The 27102-nt window shown below is 41.7% G+C and overlaps 1 protein-coding gene across 8 annotated transcripts in view; it reads right to left on the reverse strand.

The window, feature by feature from the left end:
- LOC311272731 (microtubule-actin cross-linking factor 1-like) overlaps window positions 1-25377 on the reverse strand; it is a 225858-nt gene extending 200481 nt beyond the window's left edge. For 7 of the 8 annotated variants that reach the window (XM_084379322.1, XM_084379319.1, XM_084379316.1 and 4 more), the window contains exons 1-2: window positions 25097-25377; window positions 15746-15980 (exon numbers count right to left, since the gene is read on the reverse strand). In XM_084379322.1, coding sequence (XP_084235448.1) covers window positions 15746-15968 — 223 coding nt within the window. In that variant the 5' untranslated portion in view covers window positions 15969-15980; window positions 25097-25377. The remainder of the gene's footprint in view (window positions 1-15745; window positions 15981-25096) is intronic. The other variant, XM_084379323.1, reaches the window with a different exon arrangement.
- Window positions 25378-27102: the final 1725 nt, after the last annotated feature.

Genomic DNA, 27102 nt, shown 5'->3' on the forward strand with positions numbered 1-27102 from the left:
TGACCCAACGTTTGAGGTCTTTTCATCCCATTCCTTTCATCCCCTGACAAAAACACCAGCATTCCTATTATATTCCCAGAGGGACACATGAATGTGTCCAAAAAAGGCAACAGAAAGTTAAGTCATCTCATCCTGTGACTATCGTAAATGATCTGTTTATTTTTGTCTGGGCTTAGCTATGATATTTGACACTTCACTGTGATATTTGAATGCACCCTCATCGACGACATGGGGGTTCTGTATATTGTTCAGCACTTCTTCCCCTTTTCCTTTTACCTTTATATCTCTCCAGTACATCTTCGTACGCCTGGGCGAATTCCTTCTCCTGTGAATGGTTTGTCGGCAGCAGACCCGGTATGAACCCGGCCATGGTGGCTCTGCAAGCCGGCTGGCGAGTGGAGAGGGGTCGGCCTGCAGAGTGCTGCAGTGACCCGGTCCGCTGCTGCGCGTCAAGCCTCCAGCTCCGGATCCTTGTTCCTGTAGGACTCCAATCCAACACCACCTTGTCTGAAACTAGTGATGCATTGGCGCACACTAAAAGCCCAGTAGCTCACTTCCAAGCAGGGTTGGATAATCCTCAGGGATACTTAAGAGAATAAAAAAAGGACAACAAAAGCGTCTAATAATGAAAATACGTTAATGACGGGTGTATCTACTTGAATGAAGGTTACATAAACGCTATCTATCCATTATCGTCGTCTGTGTACGTGTGTGTGCGGGAACACACAGTCGCATCGCTCGGTGTCTCCGTACAGTCCCTCCTTGAATATCAGCCTCCACCCGGCGACTGGTGCTTTTTGTGCCTCCTGTGAGTGTGTGTGTGTATGTGTGTGTGTGAGTGAGGAAGGGAGGGAGTATATCCTTCACACCACAGATGAGTGTCCGTAGAGGGGGGCAGTGTGTCTGCTTCCGTCCCCAAATCGCTGGAGCTCCAGGCGAAACCGTATCCGGACTCGGGCTTCCTATCCGAGGCTGTGTCGGCGTCCTGTGGATCTGAGGCGATCCGGCCGGGCTCCCAGCATGCTTCCCAGCCGTAATGGCCGCTTCTATCCGAGGCTTTGCGGTCTCTGCCTCTGTGTGAATGTGTACGTCTGTGTTTCTCTCCCTCTCTCTCCCTCCTCTGCTCAGGTTTCTAGACTCGTCCTGCAGTGGCTGTCTTCCATCCCTCTCTACCGGCCACGCCAGGAACCTCCGCCACAGGAATTTGAAGGGCCGGTGGGGAAGAGCTAGCTAGCTTACATAGCTGCCGGTGGAAAAATAGAGCTGGAGCTCCCCCAAACGGTGGGCTAGGCTCGGTGACAGGTCACCATGAAACCCCCTGGCCAGGCCAAAAATATAGGCATTTAGCAATTATATTATCATTACCGTCCTTGTTTTATATACTTAGAACTTAAAATATAAATGACGGTTTATTTCCGTTAGCTTAGCCACGAAAAAAGCGGTCAGCATTCACCTTTAAAAGTAGAAATTCATCATTCTCCTGGCTGACTGGTGATGAAAAGAAGTCCTTTGGATCATTTTGGCTTCTTTATATTTGTTTTTTAGACGAAACTATGAGAAAAACTTCCATTTAGACTGCCTGCCGTAAGTTACACACTCGTCAAAGACACAGGTGTAGAGAAATTTGACGGAATATTCAAAATGGCGGATATAACGGCTGGATTTTTCCACATTTTTAAGGTAGAGGTGACTGTAAATTTCAAAATAAATAAATAAATAATAATAATGGGTGGCTATGACTTTATTATCTAACTTTTAGGTCATTATGTCACCACGGACAGGTGATAAATAATAAGGGGAGAAACATAATTGTACAGTAGTGGCTTCTATAACCATGCCAAGTAATGGTTTGGTCCACTCAAGCAATCCACATTTTATTCCAGGTGATTCATTTTATGTGTCATAGCTGTGTTGGGAAAAAGTACCTAAAAGTCTTACTGTAGTGCAAATAATGATATTGTGTTAAAATATTACTCTGGTAAAAGTGAAAGTCACCCATAGGAATAGGAGAATAGGCTACTTGAGTTAAAGTCTTTACATTTTTTAATATGCAATGTACTTAAAGGTGCACTTTGTTGTTTGGGGGCGGACATTTTAATCAGGAGAGAAAAATAGACTGATAGACTGATTTAATTGACGCCTTAAAAAAATTAATGAACAAACTCTCTTCATCTTCATGGCTGAATAAACTGAATAAACAGACCGACCTTAAAGGACAGCACGGTTTCATACTGTTTTACTTTGTTTATATGTGGCACCTTTCTAGCTTCAAACAGTGTTCTGGAGACTTTATTTTCCTCTGAGAACAGCTTGTTTATTCAGTTATGGAAGAAATAAATATTTCTAAGTTTGTATTATTACCTCATTAATATTGTAAATATTAAAAGTCTGAGTTTGAACTTCTTCTCCAGAACTACATAGTGCCCCTTTGAGTATCAAAACTATATTTTTGCCAATAAATGTACTTTAGTATCAATATTACAGGTAAAAATAAATTATACTTTAAACATATACTGTATTCTGTGTGTCGACCAATTATTTGATTTGATATTTAGCATTTTTTCAATTATCTTAATCTTTTTTTTTTGTTTGTTATAAATGTGATTGCCGATTAATCTGATGCAGCATGCAATCTGCAACTAGTCAGAGAAGTTACCAAATAAAGTTCAGTACATTCACCGTACTTGAGTAAACGTATTTGAAGTCATGAAAGGTACCTTCATTGCAATTAGTTAACAGCTTCAGAGTTAACTGTGCAATGTAGAACTGTCATAAACAATGGCAAACCACTCAAAAGTAACCTTCACCTATTACAAAAATATTAAATAAACAACATTTTCTGAGGTCTTTACACCTGGAATTAGTCAAAACTGTGTCTCTGTCAGGAAGTTTTGTCTGTGGATGAGGTGAATTAAGGGAGCGCACTGCCATCTACAGGCTACCTGAATCTATAATAAAGAGAACTGTGGCAAAATAATTGTGTGTCCTACTGGGTGAATCACGGCCATCAGTGAATAATCTCAGCATGCACTCATCCTGAGGTCAAACCCCCTTAAAGCAGCCTCATTGAAATGATCTAGAGATTATGTCATTTAATCCCCACAGAGACATATAAAGATGACCTTAAAGTGAAGCACAACGCAGGCACGTGCAGCTTCTAGCAGAAATAATGTATATTTCTCTTACTGGCGTATGAAGAACATGAAGTGTCATGTATACACCTTCTTGATGAGGACTGAAGCAGATGTGGATTTCTGTCAGGATGAAATCAATACTGGATCGAAATACAAATAAAACATGTATGAATGGCAGCAAAAGGCAGACAGCCTTCAAACCGCTGCATTGACTTTCAGATCCTGGGGTCTGACTCCTGTTTCCAACACTTCCTGCTCTCTGGTCTGCTTTTTAACACCTCAGTTTTGTAGTAAAGGTATCTACAGTCAGTGGCCAGTTTATTATGTATAGCTGCACAATCGAATGCAATTTAGTACAGTTATTATGCCGTAAATGTGACCTTTATGACCATATTTGCATATATGTGGCTTCAAACAGTGTTCTGGGGACCTTATTTTCCTCTGAGAACAGCTTATTTATTCAGCTATGGAGGAAAAGAATATTTCTGAGTTTGTATTGATACCTCATAAATATTGTTTTTATTAAAATTCCAAGTTTGAATCTCTTCTCCAAAACTACATAGTGGCCCTTAAATGTACACATTTAAATTACATAATTTGCACTGAAATGTTGAATATTTTTGAATGTTGAATACTATTTTTTTTTTTTAAATGTACTCTTTAACTTTAATTTAGTTAGAGGTCACGTTTTGTAGGATAATGTGCAATAATCAAAATGCAGAACGCAAAGTGCCACACAATTCAGAGGCATTTACAACACAATTTGGTTATTGAACGATGTCATTAACAGTTTAAAATGGCTCTTATAATATATGCAATGTTTGTTCAGACAGTTCCTTCTAGCTGAATATGCCAAAGGAGCTTTCATGCTTATATGTGTATATAATGCTGATGGTGTAGGTCACTGCTGCTGTAACAAATCTGGTATTCAGTATATAGAATCATTTACAGCATCTGCGCCTGCACACACAGATGCTCCTGTTTCTAATTATTTTAAAAAAAATTAGAAGATGGGTGTGAAGCGGAAAGGATGAAATAAAGTGTCAGTCATTAACCAGCATGGACAACACATACTATATTTATCATGCCGTTGGTTCAGGCACAAAAACATACATTTATACATCATAACAGCTTTCCCATCTCCAACAAATGAGCAGCCTCTACCGGCAAATCTGAGATGCTCTGCCGCACAAAACAGAAGATTTGCCAGGGTAACAGATGGAGGAATATGTTCCAGTGTGTTTATCTTCTATAAATAAAATAGGTATCCTTTTACGGGGGAATCTGAGCTTGTTTGGTACAACAGGAAGCAATAGGATAATGGGAAATGCGGCTCCAATTATAACTGTAGGGAGTACTAAAGATATGTCTTGGATTCTTCTCTTGGAATAAATATTAAACTATTAATTAAGCATCCAAGGCCAAATGAGCAGGAATAACTCCATGTAGATATTCTTTCCTTTCCCTCCTCTCTCTCCTCCTGTCTACTATGATTTGTAATGTCCTCTTTGTGTCTCCTCACCCTGAGTCACCCCTCTTTGCAGGACTCACAGCACATCAGCCACACTCCAGTGGAAACACAAACAGACATCTTGGAGGTCCAAATTGGCCACACACACATTCACGTTCACATATACACACAGGGTCTAATTACAGTAAAAGTTGGGGGGATCAGAATGAAAGCAAAAGAGACCAGCGGCTGTAGTTGTCATCCGTCTGTAACCCCCAGTCACCAACACAGTCATATAAACAAGAGGAAGGTTAGAGTGACCCTGCTATCAACGCCCCAGTAACATTTCATTTCCAGTATACTGCACGTTATATAAACGGGCATCATAGGAGGGAGTCAAAGCAGGTTTTAACATATCAGTTAATGGTTCTCATGACAAACAAAGCAGGATCCTTCTGTTAAAAATGACACAACCTGTTCAAGTCTGAATCCATTATAACCCCGCCTAGTGGTGGGGAATGGAAAATACACTGAATCCTGGTCTGACTGACTGTAAAAACTTGATTTCATTTACGTGTTTTCTTTCTCCTGATGTGTATTAATAGTAAATAAACGATAATAAAACTTGTGAAATGTGTGTGTATGTGTGTTGATGTGTTGCTGTGTTGCTATTAAAAATAAAGAAGGCAGACAGAATGTCTGTCACTCCCACTGTTTCTTCAGCAGAGTGTGTCCTTCTGTTTGTGTATACACATGCATGCAGTATATGTGTGAGTGTGTGTTGTTGTACGTCCGTGCTGTCATGCAGAGTCCAGCTGCACAATAATGAATGTGCTCTGTGAGCCAAAGGGACATGCAGTCCTCAACACATCAGCATGACAAACGCCTCAGCAGAAGCTCCACCATGTCGTCTAACGGCGGCTTAATAACCGCAAAACTCTGCTCACATTCCCCCCGAAAACATCCAGCGTTTGACGTTTGAACCCATTTCTGACCCTCTCTGGAAGCACATCTAGGAAATACCAACAATGAAAAGATTTTCTAATATCAAACAATGTGATGTGATTATCCACAGCAGCTCAGTGCCCCAAATAATCAGGAATAAGCAGGAGTTGAATGAGATTATTGCAGAGTGTGTGTGACTTGGATTAATGTTTTATGTGGCAATAAAACATTTAATTTCTGACTTTCGAATTCAATTTTCAGAAATGACTGCAAACTCAATTACACAGCCAGAGATGGTTAATTATCATAGGATTATTAAAATAACCTTTCACTCCTTTTAAAATATCTGAGCTATAAAGTTTTATCACTCTTGTTATGCCCAAATAAATACACACATGTACACAAAGAAACATACAGTCACACAAGACTTAAACACTTTACAGGTGTCCTAATGTCATTTATTTTCAACATCTTTGCTTCAGATCACGTACGGAGAAAAGTTTGTCTCAATACTGGCGACAAATGCTTGTTTCATGAGCCACAAATACTCTACATTTTCTAATCCACAATAAAAGAGCATATGAGTTTTTCCACCACCAATTAACAGTCGAAGACCCAGACAGCCGACAGTGGCTAAAAATAGTCAAGTCAATTTTAAATGGCAACAACCACCACAGATTAATGCCTGTATGAAATCCATGGTTCATTCAGGAATGCAGATAATCAATGTGACATCTTCACGCCAATAAGTCAACATGTAAACAAAGTCAGTGGTGTTTCAGCAGGGAGCATCAAACAGCAATTATGAGGAGCCTCCTCATTAACACTGAATGCAGTGTGTTCAGAATGTGAATTAAATCACTGCAACTATAGAGCCTGAAACACGAGTTTCTGATTTGGGATCAGTATTTTTGAATTTGATTCGCAGACTTAATCTACTTTGGTTGATCCTTCAAGTTGAAAAAGGAAATAGGAAATGTGATTTAGATTATACTGACTTATCTCTTACCAAAACAGTCTTGTGATAACCCCAAAACACCTGATTTGTTTTCATAAAATGGCATGCGCATGTGAACATTTTAAATTTCATTTATTTTTATTTTTAGGTCAAAATAACAAAACAAAAATAAAATATTGCCATTTTATACATTTTAATAAGGGGCATATTTTACATCCCAGCCTGTGAAAACAACTGCATGTCTCCTGTTGCTCTGAAGCTGCAACACTTCATAAAAAACATCATTAATAAGTGGTAGATTTATAGTTAATAATAATCTTACTGTTAACAAACAATGAAATGCTTTATAAGCTATTTATTAAGCAGCTGTAAAGATTTATAAGCATCAGTTACAACTATTCAATAAACAGTTGCTTAATAAATGGTTTATAAAGCTTTTTCATTGTTGGTAATGGTGATATAAATATTAACTGAAGTTTAATTAACTATAAATTTGGTTATTATAAATGTTTTTTGGCCTTTATGGCTTTATTGACAGGACAGACGGGGGAAGAAACAAAGGGCCACAGGTTGGACTTGAACCCCGGGCCGCTGCAGCAAGGACAATCCTCTGCACATAGGACAGGAGCTCCACCAACTGAGCTAACAGGCGCCCCGAAAGCCTGGATTTCAACCAGGTGGGTCAGACAGGAAAAGTCTACAAGACATTACTGAAGTGCATTATGGGAAGTGGAGCATCCGGCAGTTTTGGCGCAGTGACTCAAGATACGTCAGCCTTCTGCTGCTTCAATCTTGACTTTCCTTTTAAAAAGTTTGTCTCTTTGAAGTCCCCAAACTTTATGGAAGTAAATTAAAAAATCACGTGTTTGAACTCATCTCTGAACATCCATTAAATTCTTTATGGGTTATCTTGTTAAAATATTAAATATAACTGACTTAAAACTGCAGACTGTGAGCTTAAAAAAACACTCCTCCCTTTGTCCAACCGAATCTTCCTTTCATTCTTATTTAAACTTCCCTCAGGATCTCTTTTTCTCCCTCCCTCCACATACTGTCTCACCCTCAGTTTGTCTCTCAGAGCTTTTCTTTCATGGTCTTTCATTCTGTCTCTTCCTCTTTTTACAGATCACATCTCTAAATCTTTCCTTGCTGTTTTGCTCTCTCTCTCTCTTACTTTCTCTTTCACTGTCTTTCTCTTTTCAACATCAGCTGCAGTTTCCCAGCAGGGCAGAGTTTCACTTTGTGTGTCCTTCTCATTCCTCTTTTCCACTCTTTCTTTCTTTCTTTCTTTCTTTCTTGCTTTCTCTTCAGTTTTCAGTGCTTGTTAATCCCTCTTTCTGTTAATCGTTCTCCTTCTCTTTCTGTTCTATGACCTCCTTCACCCGTCTTTAATTGAAAGTCATCTCTCCTCCTCCTCTTTGAACCTTGCCCTTTCTTACCTCCTCCCCCATCTCTTTCTCCAACTCTCTGTCTATCCTCTCTTCATTACCTTTAACGCTGACTCGATCATTTGTTCCTCTCTCTCTCTCTCTCTCTCTCTCTCTCTCTCGTCTTTTACAAACTCCCTCCTCTTTTCTCTCACTCCAAATTAAAATTCTGACACTCGCTCTCGTCCACTATTTGTTTTGCCCTCCTTTTATATCCAGTGTCAGTCTCTCTCACCCCTGTCGCCATTGCTTCTCCTCGCCTTTTATAACCATGGAAACAGAGGAGACCACGTCGCCATGGCAACAGGGGGAACAGCCTGGGCTTTGCACTGAGGCGCCCTCTCAGCTGCCTGTAGTGAAAAGAAATGCTGGAAGGAACGGCAGCAGGCGGGGCGGTGGACGGCTACGTTACATGCAGGCACAGACGTCGGGGTCCTGACGTTCACGTGAAAAGATAATCACTGCTGCAGTCTGACACACACACGAGCGCACACACACACACACACACAAACACAGACAGATATGATGCATCACACACACTTTGTTAGGTCTCATTGTGACGTTTTTTTCATGTTTTGCTCTGAAAAGAATTCTTAAAATATACTTTCACTCTTTTTTATCTATCGCAATCTGAGCTATAAAGTTTTATCACTCCTTTATTGCTAATAGAAATACACAAATACACACAGAACTAGACAATCAAACAAGTCGTAAACACTTTGCAGATGTCTTAATGTGATTTATGTTCAACATCTTTGCTTACAGATCAGCTCTATGGAGAAAATTAGTCCCAATACGGTCAACAAATTCTTGTTTCATGATCCACAAATGAAAAAACAAGACTCATAAATGTGTCAGGCAATTATGAGCACTTCACGGCACATTTTCTAAACCCACAATAAAAGGGCATCCGAGTTTTCCATCCACAATTAACCGTCAAAGACAGCCAGCACCAGCTGAAAATATTGAAAGGGATTGCTCATGGTCTTTCAGGGTTAAACGACACTTGAATTTGTCGATCGGAAGCTGTGACAAATCCTTTCAAGAGCATATTTTAAGTCAGATACATGCAAAATACTGATATCTGTTCAAGTTGGTTTGTACATGTTGTTATATTCATGTTCAAATCAGTCAGTATTTGTGTAGAAATTAAGAAAATACTTTTGTGAATACCCTAAATTACTCCTAAATCATCATACACATTTGTCAGCCTTGTTTTTATCCGTCGATCGTGACACACACATTTGTCACCAGTACTGACTCTAATTTGTATGCTCTCACTTTGAGTCATTAAATCGCAGAGAGACTCTCATTCACATCAACAGAGAAACCAGCAGCTGTTGTGAGGTTTCATTGAAATTCATGCTCAGCAGGCCGGCAGAGCGGTCCAGAGAGGCTGTACAACAGAGTCCAGTCAGGACAGCAGCGTCTCTCTTTATCCTCTCCAGAGTCAATTCAAAACTCCACAAAGATCCTCGTGTCCGCTCTCTCTCCTTCCACTATATCTGCCTCAACTTTCTCCTGTACTGTAAGAAAACAACTCCCTCCTCCTTTTACATTTATTCCAGCACTTTCTCTGCACTCCTTGTAATCTTCCCAATCAATTAACAATCAAAAACACAATACTGTAACTGGACTGTAAACCAAGCAGCCTATTTGGTCCAAGCAGCCTAATGTATTCATTTTTCCACATTCCAGCCTCTGTCTGAATGGAAATTGAGGTCAATGTAAACACATAGTGCAGATTATGTAAAATGTAATATCATCACAATAGCCTTCGTGCCTGAGTGAGCACCGGACTGACGCGCCTGGGAAATACTGGATGTTACCAGAAACATGAGCTGAGCATGAATCAACTCACTGAGCTTACAGAGCAGATTTGGAAGCATGGCTGCTACAGAGAGACTTCTGCTTTGTTTTACTGCTTTAATGTCAACATAGAAAGTCATGTGTCACAGGCACAACGCAGAATATGGAGAGCGCCACAACAACAGCTGATCTCAAACACACAACTTTTGTTTTGAAGAATAGTTCCACAGTTTTTGGAAACACCCTCTTTCCTGCCAAGTGTTAAATGGGATACTGCCTCATATCTGTCAGATGATTACAAAGCTGGAGCCAGAAGCTGGTTAGCTTAGCTTAGCATAAAGACTAGGAGCAGGGGGAAACAGCTAGCCTCTGTCCAGAAGTATCTGGAGAAATATTCTGCACATAAACCTCAATATTCACACTTTGTTTTTTGCAAACAAAGACCATGTTATAATTATTTGTTAATTTGCACATATTGTAATATTTATAATTTGCTCACATGGCGCCACTTCCTAAATAACTCTGTTTAATTTGCTTATTAGGAGACACAGATACAGACACAATTCACAGAGAGGGAGGTGGTGATAGGGCTGGAAGCAGTGTGTAGGATTTGGTGGCACTTAGCTATGGAGTTGCAGACTGCAACCAACTGTCTCTGTTATGAGATGACAGGCTGCCAAGGGAGGGACCACAGTGTTTCAACTATTTTTTAAGCCGTACACCACTGGAAATTATTTAGGAGACCTCGGGACAATTTTAAGCCGAGTTTGTGGTGACAAAAACCAGATATTTTTGACAGGAAGTCAGGACATCTCCAGCTGTGTTTGCTGTGATGAAACTGGGTATTGTGAGATGAGACCTCGGGACATCTCCAGCTGTGTTTCAGGGGACCAAAACAGGTATTTTAAGCCAAAACATCCATTTGCGTAACAGGACATACCTGAGAGGAGATAAAACACTTTGAGTTGCTTCATAATGAATCTATGCATAGACTCAATAGTGTTAGCTCTACAAATAAGCAGCTTTTATAAATAGTTGCAAGTGGAATAGAGAGTTCCCTCTGCAGAATATTAGCAGTGTTTGTTCATAAGGTGTCGTCTGTGTTGAAACACCTTGGTGGTTTGTGCCGACCCTACCTGCTGCCGCCAGAATCAAATGATCTTCACACAAAACAAGTCTGACTTGCTGACTCAGCCTAAAGGTGCTGCCAGGAACCCTCCCTGTCTAACTGTCTGCTAATAATTGTAGATAATAGTTATTCAATGATTTTTTTCCCATCACTCCGTCAGAACAGTACTTTATTGTGTGTTTGCTTCACACACTCACACATGCACTCTCACAAACAAAGTCTGGGCGTTCAAACTGCTGCACAGCTGTGAATTTCCACTACATGCCACATGTTCATCCAACACACATTAAAAAAGAAGGGTGGAGAGATTCAGACATTTTTCTGACACAGCGTTCGTTAGTAACATGTTCAGTGTGAGGTCATTTGTGTTTACACATCTGCCAGCAGCCATGACAGATGATTCACTGGGAGAAAGCAGGCCTCGACGTTTGAACAAGAAACAATTCAACACAAAACTAGACATAAAGATTCATATTCTACACTAGTTAATCCAAAATATAAATATATATATGTAAATAAATATATAAAACTTTACATTTTTCCCTCAAAAAATGTCTCTTTATTCATTTTATCATGTGGAACTTGTGTTGTTTGCTGCAGTTTTAATCATCTGCAGTGTGAGAGATGACCACAGGACATAAAAGTGACGCCAACCATCGTTAACCAAACTCCAGCACGACAACTGATCCCACTCCCCCGCTCAGATCTGGTTGTAATTAGTCATTCACATGTTGATGTCAGTAAGAGTAGGAGAGTTGCGGTCAGCTTGAAGCTATTTCTCACATTTCACAATGTTCAGAGAGAGATTCATTTGAAGGATAAGACGGATAAGAAGAAGAAGAAGAAGAAGAAGAAGAAGAAGAAGAAGAAGAAGAAGAAGAAGAAGACATACTTTATTAAACTCATTTCAGAGATATTCAGTTTTTTCTTTCTTTCTTTCACTCTGTTGATACTTCTTACTTCAACAACTATCTTTCCTACTTATACTAGAGTCTTTTTTTTACACAAGTATCTGTACTTCTGTTTGAGTAAATAATGCGTGGACTCCACCTCTGGAATTAGATGCTTTACTTGATATTGGATTAGGTTTGATTGAATTAAAGAGGGCTGTTGGGCCTTGATGGAAGCTTGCACTGTATTGAGTGCCATTTTCATTTTTAATATGCTTTCCTCTGTGAGTAATCAGCTTAGTTTTCACATTACAGTATGCAGAAGCTCGTTTTTTATTAAGCACACCCTGCCTTTAATCTCATTCTTTTCATCTATTATCATCCCTCTTTCAAAGTCAATGCATGTGCAAATGTGTGTGCAGGTGACAAACACACAAACAGCCTCCTCCACAAATTGCTTTTACTCTCTCTCATCCTCTCTTCAGCTCACATTTTCTCAGTCCAGCACACCCCGTCTTACTTGTATCAACATGAACGACTAATTTGGTTAATTTTGCTTTGACTCAGCATTGAACATCTTTCAACTGCCAATTATTTTCATTGTAAATTAACCCTACGATTATTTGTTTTGGTCTATAAAATGTCAGAACATGGTGAAAAATGTCAATCAGTGTTTCCCAAACGTCCTCAAATGTCTCGTTTTGCCCACAAGCCAAAGATATTCAGTTTACTGTCACAGAGGAACGGGAAAAAACAGGAACATGTTCACATTTAATTATCAAAATAGCTGATTTTTGCAGCTCTACTTCAGACTTACACAAAAACGACCAGACACACACTCACACCACACTTTCACGCTGAAATTCTGCTGCTAAAACCGAGTATCTTAAATGAAATCATAAATGAACTCCACTATCTGCAGCTTTCGTTGCAGCTCCTGGCTCAGAGAAAACTCACAATCTTCCCTCCAAACATTTATAGACAGATTTAGGAAGGAGGAGACTCAGCTGAAAGCTCCTCTTAAAACCGGCCTTAAATTTAGCTGATTGTAAAACCAGATATCTCACAAACACCTCACCGGCTCCCATTGTGACCGGATTTAGAAGCTTACAGACGATAAAACATTAACGCCGGAGGTCTGGAAACGTCTTCATAATGGAAATGTTTCCAGTGCAGAAAATAAATTCACACATGAACAGTACAAGATCATTAACACACACCATAACACACACAGAAGTCTCTCTCTCGGTGTGATCGAGGCTGTGACACCAGACCTTCACCCTGTCCTGACCTACATGCTGTTGCCGTGTCTATAAAATAGGCTTTCACTGTCTTGTCGTCGCCTCCATACTCCATCACCCCAACCCCCATCGCTCTCCATGCAACTGGCAGTTACAATGTTAGAGGTATCATAGCTCTGCTGCCAGTTTGTAACAGTTTATTTCTCACATAAAAAAGCCTCAAAAGGACGTCAGCACGAAACAGAAAAACTATGTGGAAGAGTTGAGGATGAATACTTTGACAATAACTGATAATTTCCATGGCACCTTCAGCTGATTCTGATATTTTCTGCATCTTGTTTAATCCGTAACAGGGGTGGGCAACGTGGATCAAATCTTTTGTGTCGGTATATTATGTCACAACATCAACGTACAGGATTTCTTCAGGTTTTATGAGGTTCAATTTAATGTGATGTTTTAAAGACGATAAAGATGCAATGTAAGACACATTTGAAGTCCATAAGAGATAAAAATGAGCACAGGATATGAAGAAAAATCGAGTAACTGCATGTGGAGAGTAGAGTACAGGCCCTTATTAACTTTTGAGATGAGGTTTCTCTTAATAAAAATCTGCCAGAGCAAACTGTGCACTGTGAGACGCCCGATGAGATTAATTCTGACCCAGCTGAACAGTTTGAATTACTGGTTACTGGTTCCATGTTTTGTGTTTTTGTTACAACAATGTATTTCCTGTGATTATTGCCCAGTATTGATGAGTGTAACACTTCATCATCTTGAAGAAGCGTGGTTGGTTCGCTCTAACATTGGTGACATTGTGGTGTTTGACTTTATTCTACCAGAAGCATAGACGGCAGACATCGATCCACCTAAATACATCTATGTGATAAAAGCCCCAAATAATCAGCACAATTATGAGATGATGTGAGTGGATAAATGCCACAGACGATAAGAGTGCAGCACTTAGAGACACTTTTCCATCATTTTGCCTCAGTTATTAAGCTGAAAGTCTCCCCACCCTCCACTAAAAGTGGGAAAGCTATTAGCCTGCTGCTACCAGTGTCTCATTAGGAGAGCAGGGAAACCCTCGTTTCTCCAGAGAACCGAGTAACCTACTTTTCTCCTCCATCTTCTGTTACAGCGAGTAAGAGAGGAGACAGAGAGAGGAACGTCCATGGCAGGAAAAAGGAGGCAGGGAGGTGATGGTTGATATATCGTATCTAACCTTTACCTTTGACGTTTGAGTGGAAGGATGCAGAAAGTAAAACCCCCTCAGGGTGAAGCTCTCCTCCTCCTGCTTTACGTGACAACCAGAACGCAAACTAAGCATAAACTTCCCCTGAAGGTTAAAAGAAGAAGAGAAGCTCCTCAAGATGTGCTGACAGCCACACTCCTTAAAAAAAATCATTGCAATCAATGCAAGGATGAGCTTGTTATAGCACACTGTAGATGTTTTCATCTCGAGGAGAAATATAAGATACTATAACCAGATTTCCCTCCAATCTCTGTGACATTTATTAACCACAGATCTTTAAAGAGACGGGGCTTTTTCCAAGTATGTGGACCTTTAATCAAAGCTCGCAGTAAAAGCCCCACGATCAAACACAAGTAGACGAGAAAATGTCAGCATGCAAATGAGAATGAAGCGGTCACAGCCTGTAACTACGGCTCAACACAAGATAAAATAGTAATACCACAAACATCTGATGATAAAATGACTAACAGTGTCAGAACGACACATAGTCTATTAAAAGTCTTTTGTGCGATCAGGATCTAAATCAGTTTTTGAACTTTGGAGCAGGAGATGCACCACCATCCTCTTTTTAATCTCATTAAAGGGTAACTTCATCAATTTTACACAGTAAAAGTGTCTTTACAGTGAGTACTACTGCATATGTGGAAAAAAGTAGTATTAAGCCTCTCATGGCTCCGGAGGAAGCTGCATGTAATCTTGATAAATTGCCTCTAGCGATGGACAGCTTAAAAACCAGCAGAACCAGAGATATCAACTTTTTTTATTCTGCACATTCTTCCTTCTTTTTCAAATCTTGGCGCCTACATTACCCACAATGCAACTTAGCCATCGAGTAACATCACTGGAGAATTTGTCAGATTACAAGCAGCTTCCTCTGGAGCCACAAACGGCTTTATACTACTTTTTTCACATATCTAGCAGTATTCCCTGTAAACACACTTTAATATGTAAAACTGTTGGAGTTACCCTTTAATTCTCTGTTAGCTCGCCACCAGCACAGATACCTTCAGTTTCTACCTTTCCCTCTCCGAGACAAGTCTCGCATGAACTATCTGTGGTAAGCAGTGAGTCGTCTGTAAATCACAGGGAGTCTAGATGACTTTTATGTTTTGTGTCTCGGCTGCTGGACTAAAAATCACGCAGTGGATTAAATCTTCTCTCTGGTTTGACAGGTAAGTGTATCCATTAACACTTTTCCTGAGCGTTTGAAGTCACTCACCAGAAATCACTAAGACATCACTGTGACTTCAACACGATTACTTTTCTTGGCACCTGTCAGTTTTCACCTGCTGTCAGACTTCAGAAGTTTTAGCCTGAATTTAAACTCACTGGGCGCTGTCTCTCTCTTACAGCGACTGCTTCATATTCAAACACATACCCTCCACTGGAAACTTCACACAACCACAGCCCTTCTACTTTTTCCCACTCAGCACTCACTGAGTAGATGCAGGTTCAGTGCCTTGCTCCAAGGCACACTGAGAGACATAAAGTGTGAGATGGTTTCCCTTACCTGCCACACGAACCACCGCCCTCTCCGCCGGGTCCAGCACCGAGTCCTGGCTCTTCCTCTTCCTCCTCTCGTGTTTGGACAGGTTCCATGGCAACGTGTCTCCGGGCGGCCCCGCAGGTCCTGATGGGCACGGGGACAACGACCCCCCTGAACGCTCGCTACGGAAGGACGGCTCGCTGACGCAGGAGCGCTCGCTTAGAGTATCATCGTCTGACGACTCCATCTCACTTTAGGGCTGTGGAGAGGAGAGGGATGAGGAAGAGGAGGAGGAGAAGGAGAGGAAGTAAGGGTAGAAGGAGGGATGGAAGTGGAGCAGTGGGGGAAGGGGAAGAAAGGAGGTCAAAAAGAGGGAGGAGGAGGAAGAGGAAGTAGAATTGTAGGGAAAAAGAGAAGAAGGAGTTTTATAATTCATTGCTGGCATACAGTGTGATCACACAAAGGTCATGAAAAATGCAAAGTTTCAACGTAACTAGCAGAACAGTAATAATGCAGTGATGAAGAGGAGAACTGGGTTAAGTTAGTCATCATGTCTAGACGATTAGAGTTTATGAGGCTGCAGGCCTTTATTAAGGCAGGCTGGAGGAGGAAGCTACTGCTGAGGACGAGATGAAAGAAGAAGAGCACATGACAGCAGAGATGATGATACAGATTACTGAGGCCTGAGAGGAGGACTGAAGGTGTGTGGAGGGACTTCAAGTTCAGACATGAAGGAAATCTCACCCCGAGGAAAAAGAAGAACAAACATAATCCTGTGATATATGATTATATTTCTAAATGATGAATATTCCAGAAAAAAACCCTCTTCGAATCGCTGCAGTCATTTAAAGACGAGTCCCAAAGAAGACAGATAAGAGCGTTATTCCCTAAATTCCTGACATTCCCATTAATAATTGTCAGTCATGCTGGTGACTCTATGTAAGGCAGTGTTTGGTCTGTCAGTCACTTCACTCCAACATGAAACATCTCAGAAACTCTTACATAGATTTCCATTAAATATTTCACACACATTCATGTTCCACCGACGATGAATTCAAATGACTTTGATGATCCTCTGACTTTTCTTTTTGCGTTATAATCAGGTCAGCATTTCTAATTAGGAAATGTCATGCTGAGATGGTGGTGAACACTACACCTGGTCAACATCAGCATGTCAGCATGAGGGCCGCAACGAAAGATTATTTTCATTATCGATAAATCTGTTGATTTTCAAATGCAACATAAGTTCAGCATTTAATCACTGAATAGAAATCAGTGTGGTCTGGACACAATACATCCATCATCAAGCTGGTGTATCGATGATGTGGATGACGCCAGCTGTGATGGAGGGAAGATGCTTGTGCTTGGACGGAGGGATGGAAAAGAGGGAATCTTTAAACAGCGACTATTGAATGGACTTGGCTGAGACGAGGAGCACAGACTCAAGATGGAGAGAGATGGGATTTCAGAGCTTGTACTAGTGCTGCTATTTTTAAAGAAGAGTCAATACAGCGGGAAGACAGAGAGCCTTACTCTTCATCTCACTTTCACTCGCTGTCCTTTCTCTATTTTCCTTCCTTCCTGTTGCTCATCCATCTTTACAACCTCCGTTTGTAGACATCAAGGTTGAATTTAAAACTATTTATTAAGACAAAGAACAGTGGGTGGTAAGACTTATTGACTTGCTGTTAGCATACGCATTGGACACAAGGGTGTGTGTGTGTGTGTGTGTGTGTGTGTGTGTGTGAGGACTCTGGGGACCTGATGCTCTGATCTGTCCACAGCATCCTAAAATCAATACCTGTCCTGACAGAATGAAATGGTCGTCATGGCTCTTATAGTTCAGCTCCACGGGGCAGCATTGACTCCGGCTCGCAGACTTTGTGCACATCATCTGTTTCTTTGTGAAGAAACTGTGAACTGTCCGATAAAGTTGAAGCATTTTATACTAAATTCTCGATTAGTAGATGAAGATGTATAAAAATATCCACCTTTATATTTGATATTTAGCAGTAAAACTGTCTGTAGAAGAAATTACCAGCAGAGATTTTTAATGTTTAACTGCAAATCACATTTCATACTTTAAAATGAACAAAGGGGGCATCTCATCTGCATTAACTTTGTTGCCATAGTTACATTATCACTGCAGTACTATGTTATCTAGATTTTTCTAATCAATCTGCCAGTACAACTGAAACAAGAACAGTAACTTTTATTTTTAATGCAAATAAAAATGTACTTTATGTTGGATTGAAAACAAGGATCAAGAATCATCAAATTTGTTTTTACATTGTAGAAAATCCACTGAGCAAAACAAAGAGCTGTGTGGACGATCAACAATGTAAAAAGCTACAGCAGGAAAATCGAGACAACGATTTCAAAAGCAGCTTTGCATATCTCATAAGGTCGGCTTCTTAAAACAACGGGCCTTATCACAGAAACACTTTGACCTGTCAGAGCAGACACAGCAGAGTCGTTACTAACAACATCAGCGCTGGCTCTGCTTTATTCATACGCCTCAGTAAGAAAACCATGTGGGTCGTTTCACGCCAATTCACCCAAAATACAGAACTTTTTCCCGCTCATGTCGTGGATTTTCTTGAAAAATTAATGTTGAAACTTCTACTTAAGTCATGAGACCTTGGAAAATCCTATACCTATAGTTCCTTCACTCAAAACACATTTATGTTATTTAATTAAAAATAATAATTTTATTATTCACACCGTTGCTTTTCTACTGTGACGTGTTGGAATGTCGGCTGTGAAAAAAGTCTACAAGGCAAAAGTTCATCTTTGGGTTTAGTCTGAGACACAAAGGTTGACGGCTGTGATGAAGGTCAGAAGTCAGGCTGACATTAAGCTTTGACATTAATACAGCTGGATAAAAGTGAAAAGTTTGACTCTAGTCTGCACCTCCAAATCTTAGACAATCTATTTACTGTCTTTTAATATTCACTGATGAAATTTCTGTCTTGTTTCCTCAGATTGGATGTAAAGTCTTTCAGATCCTTGGTGATCTGGTTTGTTTCACAGTTCATCCACTAACGGTCACTGCTCCTCCTAACAAACATCCAGCTTAACCCCCTAAACTGGGAGCACTCGAGCGTCTGCTGCCTGCCAAGCACTAAACTGTGGAGTGACCTGAGCTGCGGTCACCGGGTGGGAATGTTTCTGTGTGCGATGTGTGAGTCCAACACAACGGCTGGGATTTCCATCTGAGCTACCGCTGCCAAAAAGCCTCCTCCTGCTCCTCCCGCCGCTGGCCCCTGGCTAGACCGCTGGCAAAGCCCCACTTCCTGAATCCCTGTCTCCACAGCAACGCTGCGAGGAAGGGGTTAAAGCCTTCCCAGAATCCCCTGCGGTTCTCTGGTGTATGATTGAGTGTCTCGCAGTCCTAGTACTGGTGGTTTCTCCTTGAGTGTGTGTTTGTGTGTGTGTTGAAGTCAGTTGCCTGCTGCATGCTGACAGTGAGTCAGTGCCACTGCAACTAGCGGTTTTATAAATAGAGCCAGAATGGGAGCTTCAAAGCCGCACCGTGTCATTACGGCTCTGTGAGGGGGAAAAGATTCTTCAAAAGAGCTCGGAAGAAAAGAGAAAGTAGCAGCAGAAACACTGGAGGAGCAGTGAGTGAGAGTGAGATCACTTCCTGACTGATGAGACCCTCAGCCAGGCATTTCTTCTCACAATCACACCAACAAACACACACACACACTCGGATGTTCAGTTAGTCTGCTGCTCACAGCTTCATGTTCGGACTGCAAGTGATGATCGCTTTTGTTTTTGATTCATCTACTGATTGTTTTGTCTTTGTAGTGATTTCTTGTTGACAAACTTTTAAAACAGAGAGTGAAAAATGCTCATCACAACTTCTCATGTCCACGAGTTTCAGGCTTTTGACACAGGGGTGATTATTTCTATTTTCTATCTACTTATTTTCTAAGTTTTGTCCTTCAACGTGTCATTATGAAGTAAATGTTTTGTCCTGTGTGGAAACACTAGCGGTTAGGAAAGTTATCTATTGCCCCTTTAATAATAACATAATGAAAGACCAGGATACATTCACATGTGATAAACTGGAAAAAGTGTTTTTTTGTTATTTTCGCTTGAAAAATAACTTCAACAATAAACTGATTATCAAAATTGATGCTGATTTTCTGAATTGACTAAAAGTGTCAGTTCTAGATTCAGATATTTCTCTGATCATTTGATGATTGTAGTTTATAAAATGTCACAAAAATGCCAAATAAATGTTCACCTCGGAAACAGACTTCTTTGTCAGACTGATCAGGGCAGTTATTTTCCTTCATTAGTTGGTCCATCTACTGTTTTTCATCAATCAACTCACCCTGTAATCTTCACTGTGTCACAAAATTATGAAAAATGTTTGATAATCAATTATCAAAGTTAGTCTTGATTCACTTTCTGTCAATTGATTAGCTCACTAACACTCAACTCATTCAGACTAATACCCTAACTAACTGACCTAAATACACAGAAATGCGTATAAGCAAGCATGCACCAAGGTTTAACACACACACACACACACACACACACACACACACACTCATATCCATGCAGCGATCTTGGCTCTCGCTGCTTCCTGTGACAGCGTGCAGCGGCTGAATCACTGTGCAGGGATGCTGGATGCCTGACTGGCCTGATTTATAACTCACAACCAGGATTTACATGGACACGGTCTGTTCCCACAGCTTAGCCTGAGCAGTGTGTGTGTGTGTGTGTGTGTGTGCATGAAAGAAAAGAAGAGGAAAAAGAGCAGCAGTGACACGAAACAGAGAGAGGGAGACGTTGACAGAGACGTAGAGGTGGCTGTGAGAATCGGAGCAACAGATTATGGAGGAGAGAAAAGAGACGACGGGAAAAGAAAAAAACTGAGACAGAGAGAGAAAACCAGACATTTGCAGTGTAACGGCCGTAACCGCCAGTGCTCGTCTTCGTGTCATCCCAGGTCAGCACACCAGAGCTCTAACTGACATGTGTGCTCAACAGACAGACATAATGTTTAATTCTGCCTGACAAACTCTGTAACAGAGCCACCTGAGCAGAAAACACATGTACACGTGTGATTTATAGGGTGCATCCAGAGCTGCACAGTGTTAAACCAATGATAGCTCGCTGGCTAGTTTCCCCATGATTCCAGTCTTAATGCTAAGCTAGGCTACTCCATAGGGGTATCGCTTAACTAATTGAACTTTCAGGAGGTAGGTGAACAAGTCAAGTTTTCCAAAATGTCAAACTATTCCTTTTAAAGTTGGAAGCTGAGGGCTGGGAGGTGACCTGACACGACAGTCAGCTGTAAGAAACAACCAAAACCGGTATTCCTGACTTCCAATCTAAATGTGTCCCTGTGCAACATGGACGCCCGCAGCAAACTGATGTTTGTACGACAAGTCTCAGAAGTTCACGAGCAGCTACAGCAGCTGATTCAACTAGTTAGCACACGTAAAAAGAGACATGAGGCATGTTCGCAAAGATTATCTTAAAGCATAAATCAACTGAATGGAGATGAAAATGGCGACTATGAAGTTACAGCATGTTTTCACAACACAAACAAACGACTAAAGTCGTGTTTTCTGACTTGGAACTTGGACCATCGTTCCACTGCACTTCTCCATGTCAGAGTTGGGTTTTTTTCCCATGTCATGTCATTCAGTATAACACCTGTCAGCCATGATGTTTACAACTGCTCCAAACAATTTGTTTTCTAATCAAGTTACAACAGATCATTGCTATTATCTTAATTCAGCGTTTGCTGTGATTAAAATGAAGAAAAACATGCATTTGCAACTTTATTCCTGTTTCTAATCATTTACATAACATGTTCAGAAACCAAATTATTACTATTTAAAGCAACACAATTTAACTTCCTGGAGAAAGAAAGTCGACTGTTTATTCTCATCCCCAGATTGTATACTGTAATACTGATGGTAGCTCGGGTTGGACGCCAACACTCATAGCCTCAGTATTTTACAATTTGGGGGTTGAGACTAAACAATCAACTAACTCTCTCCAGGAAGTTATATTGAGCTGCTTTAAATTGATTACAAAAATAGTCCACGTCTTTCTCTCTGACTGTGACGTCTGATCTGCGTCTGAACCTTCCTGCCTGGGTCAAATATATATTCCCATTTAAAACACACTCTTACATCAGATATTAGAAGTGCAAGTTTTAAGTAGAGCCTGAGGATGAATGAGCGGTGCCTCCCCTTAAACGCAGCCCCCAGGCCTGATGAGTAACACGCTGTCAGACAGGATTAATGAATGCCTAGACTCAGCTCCCACACGCACACACACACACACTTACATTAATACACATGCATAGACACTCACAGAAAAGCGTGCATATATCAACGCACACGCAGAGAAAACTAACTGCTCGCCAACAAATCTGTAGCTTACTACGACTCAGCATGACTGGACAAACAGAGAGTTAATTAAAGTGATAGTGAAAGAGGCAGAAAGAGAAAGAGAAGTGGAGGCAATGAGAAAGAAAGAAAGAAAAGAGAGAGCAGAGGTTAACAAGTGATGAAGGATAAGATAACACCGAGAGCTATGAGGAGAAAGAGGAGCAGACACAGGCTGATCAATACAGAAGTCTCTCCTTCTGTTTCTCTCTTGTTCACTCATTATAAGATGCTGCGTGCAAACCGGAGAGCTGCAGGGAGAGAAAACCAACACAGGCACTGTTGGTCAGAGAGACAGATGACAGACAGACAGACGGGCAGACAGACAGGCAGGCAGAGGGAGGATGGACGTGCCAGTCAAACATTTAACAAAGAGAAGAAAGACGTGTCAGTAGTGTGTCTGTATATTTTCATCTCTTTAGGGCTCTAAAAATATTCTACAAACGAAAACGTGGAAAACATGTGAAGGAAAAATCCCTCTTAGGATGAATTCATTATAATTTACATCCTTAGTGAGGCCATAACAAGCAGACTTTGCCTCATTTAAAGAGAAAGTTCGCCCCGAAAATGAAGATTCAGCCATTATCTCCTCACCCCCGTGCTGATGGATCAGTATCATGGTGAGTAGATAATGAGTGAGTTTAAATTTTTCAGTGAACTTGGAGGAGTCGTGACCACTTGAGGAGTTGACAGAGAGCATGTTTTATTTAAGATCATTTTGCCAGTCAGCTTAAAGGCACAGTACGTAATATCTGACGCCAAAACAAAACAAAAGAAGCGCAGGTAAGGAGCGAGGGATCATGGGAGTTTTTGTCCTCATTGATAAACAACCCCCACTGCAGATGAAAATCTGTCTTATGTGACTCAAGGAGAAACGTTTTAATGTATACTATGATATGAAAATCATCCTTATCTTACCATGTACATTAAGTACAGCTCTCGTTCCTTTAAAGGAGCTCTGTGGAAATTCTGTGTTGTGCTGGAAGCCGGCCGCTAGTTTATGTTAGCGGACTACTTGTTGTTAGCTACTGCTGCTCTTTGTTAGCGGAGCGGAGAGAGGCACCGAGACGACACACCTTGAGAATCACATCTTTTGGACAGTCGCAGAAAATCCTTCACAAAGAAATCCACAGTCCAGCAGCGTTACACAACTTAAACACATCATCCACAGGCTGAGAGAGACGGGGAAGCTCCCATTTCTCATGTCATGTTGCACTCTGCTCACATATGGCCAATAAAAAGTCATTAATACATGTAAATTGCTATAAATTGTCACACAGAGCCACTTTACGGGTCACTGTAACTACTAATAATTGTGTAATAGTGCGTACTGTGAAATTCTGAGATGGTTGTGCTGGTTTTGTCGGTTGCAGATCCTTGTCATCATCGAGTATCTGTGGATTATTGGATGTTGGGTGGACGCGACGAGGAAAATGGAGATGTCACCTTGAGCTTTTCACAATTTTCTGACATTTCACAGACTAGACGATGAGAGACCATCAGCAGTGAAGGTGATCATGAGTTGCAGCCGTGCATGGAAAAAATAAAATGTCTGTTGCATCACCAAACAGCCGTCTGATCAACACACATTACAACCGTGTCACATACTAACAGCACCCTCCTTCTCCTCAGCGCCAGAGACACATTGGTGCTCTCCACCACCGTGATACAGTAGTGAGGGGGTGTGTCTACAGCCTGTGCAGAGGAAGAAAAAAAAAATGGGTGCAAGAAACCATCTTGACGAGATAAATCACCTGAATAAAATGGAAATGAATTATGAAAACGTCTCCTCTGGTTTGTGTCTGCATGTGCGGCTGCAGAGAGGAGGAGCTGAGGGTCCAACATAAGGCCGGAGGGAGATGTTCATTTGACCATCTGGTACAAAGCGGCAGGAGGGGAGCCCTGAATCCTGATTTGTTTTCTCCCTGTGTGTCTTTCTCTTCTCTCCTCCTGCTTTGCACCTTGTATAATATCAGAGCTTTTCCAGACAGACAGACAGACAGACAGAGGGCCTGCAGTGATGGAGCCCACTGGGACTCACACAGCAGGTGGAGGTGGAGGTGATGATGGAGGTTTCTCTGGATGTAATTGGCTGGAGGGGATTGCACAGATCGATAGCAGCAGCCTCTCCTGTGTGTGTGTGTGTGTGTGTGTGTGTGTGTGTGTGTGTGTGCACATAAAGCTGCAGCATGTGTTTCATGTCACCATTTCTGCACGCATGCCTCTCTCCCTTTCCCTTCCTCTGCCTGTCTGTCTGTCTGTCTGTCTGTGGAGGCATAATGTGTTTGCATGAATGGACATCAGACATGGAGTCCAACCAAACGCTGGGGCTGCATGCACGCAGGAGAGAGAGGGAGAGAGAGAGAGAAGCACGGGGCTCTTTGTCCGGCCGCACACACCGCGCCTGCTTGGACGGGGATCGCCAACTAATTACATTTATCCATTTGTGACTGTTGACGAGACGCCGCCTGTGCGCTGTGCGCTGTGTGCTGCTCAGTCTCTCATTAGTGGGAACAACCTCGGCAGCCTTCTCACGACCCACAAACCCTCTCCCGACTGACTGTCCGCTGGTTATTTTGCAGCCCAGCCCCTCCGGCGCACGAAATCACGAGCAGCGTGGATGGAAAGTGGACGGATTCAGGCGATGATTGTGAGATTATTACACTGGAAACACACACACACACACACACACACACACACACGGGAGGCTTCATCTCTTGGCTGTGATCAACACGTTATTGCCCCAAATCCATCCCGAGATGCACGCTGTACAATCTTAATTAAACACGTCCCCAAAACTGTGCGTCTTTTTTTGAGTTTATCGGTCATAATATCCCCACTCGGTTGCTCCCGTGACAGTTAGAAATCACGACAAGCTCCTGATGAAACACGATCGCGATGATGCACGAGTTGGAAACAGCAGCACGCTGCAGCGAGCTCCGGAGCCGCTTACCTTCACCGGGCAGCAGCAATCCTGGAATCCGAGCGCAGAGCGAGGGAGGCCGGGGATGCTGCCGCCGCTGCTCCCTCTCCTCTCCGGATGGATGGATGGATTAAAAAAAAAAAAAGCCTGGGTGTTTTCCGGCTCCAGCGATCTGGGCTCTGTTACCACGCTTCCTCCAAGTGTGAACACACAGCCGAGCTGGAGATGAGGCTGTGGAGAATAGCAGGCAGCGTAATCCTGAATGGTAATGGCTGTCCGATTCCTCCTCCTTTCCCCCTCTGACTCTCCTCTCCTCTCCTCTCCACAACCCCCCACCAGCCCTCCTCTCCTGGTCCGCTCTCTCACACACACACACAGACACACACACACACACTCTCTCTCTCTCGTTCTCTTCAATAGGCTGTTTTCACGGCTCCGACACTTAACCCATGTCTATTGAGTGTGTTAAGTGTCGCGGAAATTGAGATTTCGGTTGCACTCCTGCGTCATCCGTGGCTCAACAGCACCGCCAAACCGAGGCCGAGGCGCGCACACACACACTTTCTCTGAATTTAGGAAAACAGGGCGTTCACATGTGCATATTTGCAGCAGCCACTCATTCATATATATCACATGATTACACTGAAGAACAAGAAGAAGTAGCAGCTCTCAATCTGACTGCTGGAAGTTTTACATCACATGAGATAGTATTAATCTGGGTTTTTATAATCCCTCCACTCACACTAACCCTCCTCCTCCTCCTCCTCCCTCTCCAAACAGCTGGAGGAGGAGAGGGAGTAGCCTCAGAGAGCAATTGATTACAGCTGGATGGATGGAGAGTTGTGTCTGCGCTGACACTCCCAGTCAGCAGGGAGAAGGTGTGCACAGTTTGGGATGACCTTCAGTGTGGAGGGTCGTAAAACCAACCGGGAGTCTCAGACTGCAGGGTTTAAAGGAGCACTATGTAGAAATCCAAAGTCAGAATTTTAATATTTATAATATCAATGAGGTAACAATACAAAGACATATTATTTTTTTCCATAACTGAATAAATTAGCTGTTCTCAGAGGAAAGTAAGGTCCCAGAGCACTGTTTGAAGCTAGAAAGGTGGCAGGGTCCGCCACATATAAGTAAAACAGTATGAAATTCTGTTGTTCTTTGTGGTCAGTTTGTTTATTCAGTCATGAAAACAAAGAGAGTTTGTTTATTTAGTTTGTTTTGGCATAAATAATAAAAAATCAGTCAAAGATTTCTCGCCAAAAACTACATAATGCTCCTTTAAATGTCGTGATTTAAGTGTAAAATCAACACCATGTCTGCCATCTTTAAAGGTGCAATATGTAAGAACTGGCCACCCGTCCGGTTCATAATCAAAACAAACAATGTATCACAAGAGAAACTGCTAATTGTACCTGCTGTTAGCTGGTTAGCTCAGTTAGCCGTGTATCTCCAGAGCAAGCCCCCAGGAAGAGCGCCAGGCTTGAGGACGGTTTTCGTGGTGGCCAACACGTGTAATAACACTCTGTTGATAATTTTAGATATTTTTTGAATGTTTTCAACAAAAAAATCTTCCATATTGCACCAATTTAACTTTGGTAGATTTGTAGTTCTGCGATCTTTAAAGGCACAACATGTAGGAAGTGACCACCTGTAGAAGAGATTTTGTTCTCTATGGGACTTCCTGGTAAAATAAAAAGAAAAATGTTATTTTATTTCATTTATCTGCATCTCGGAGGTCTGAGGTAGCTTTTAGTCTTTGTTTACATCTCTTCGTCACATGACTCATCACATGACATCATGGCGTCTTGATACCTCATCAGAGCCTGACTGTGCAGCAGAGGTGGTTTAAACTGTCAAGATAAGGAGGGTTAATGAAAAATGGATGATGTATGAGTTGACGTGTCTGTCTTTGTCAGACTGTCTGCTCTCAGATTGATGAGGCACTGGGTCAACTGGGATTTCTGTGTGTGTGTGTGTGTGTGTGTGTGTGTGTGTGTGTTGGGGGTGGTGGTGCTGCTTGTTGGCGTCTGGGCTCT

The sequence above is a fragment of the Pagrus pagrus genome, assembly GCF_965226575.1.
Source record: "Pagrus pagrus genome assembly, chromosome: 17".
In the NCBI taxonomy this organism is placed as follows: Eukaryota; Metazoa; Chordata; class Actinopteri; order Spariformes; family Sparidae; genus Pagrus; species Pagrus pagrus.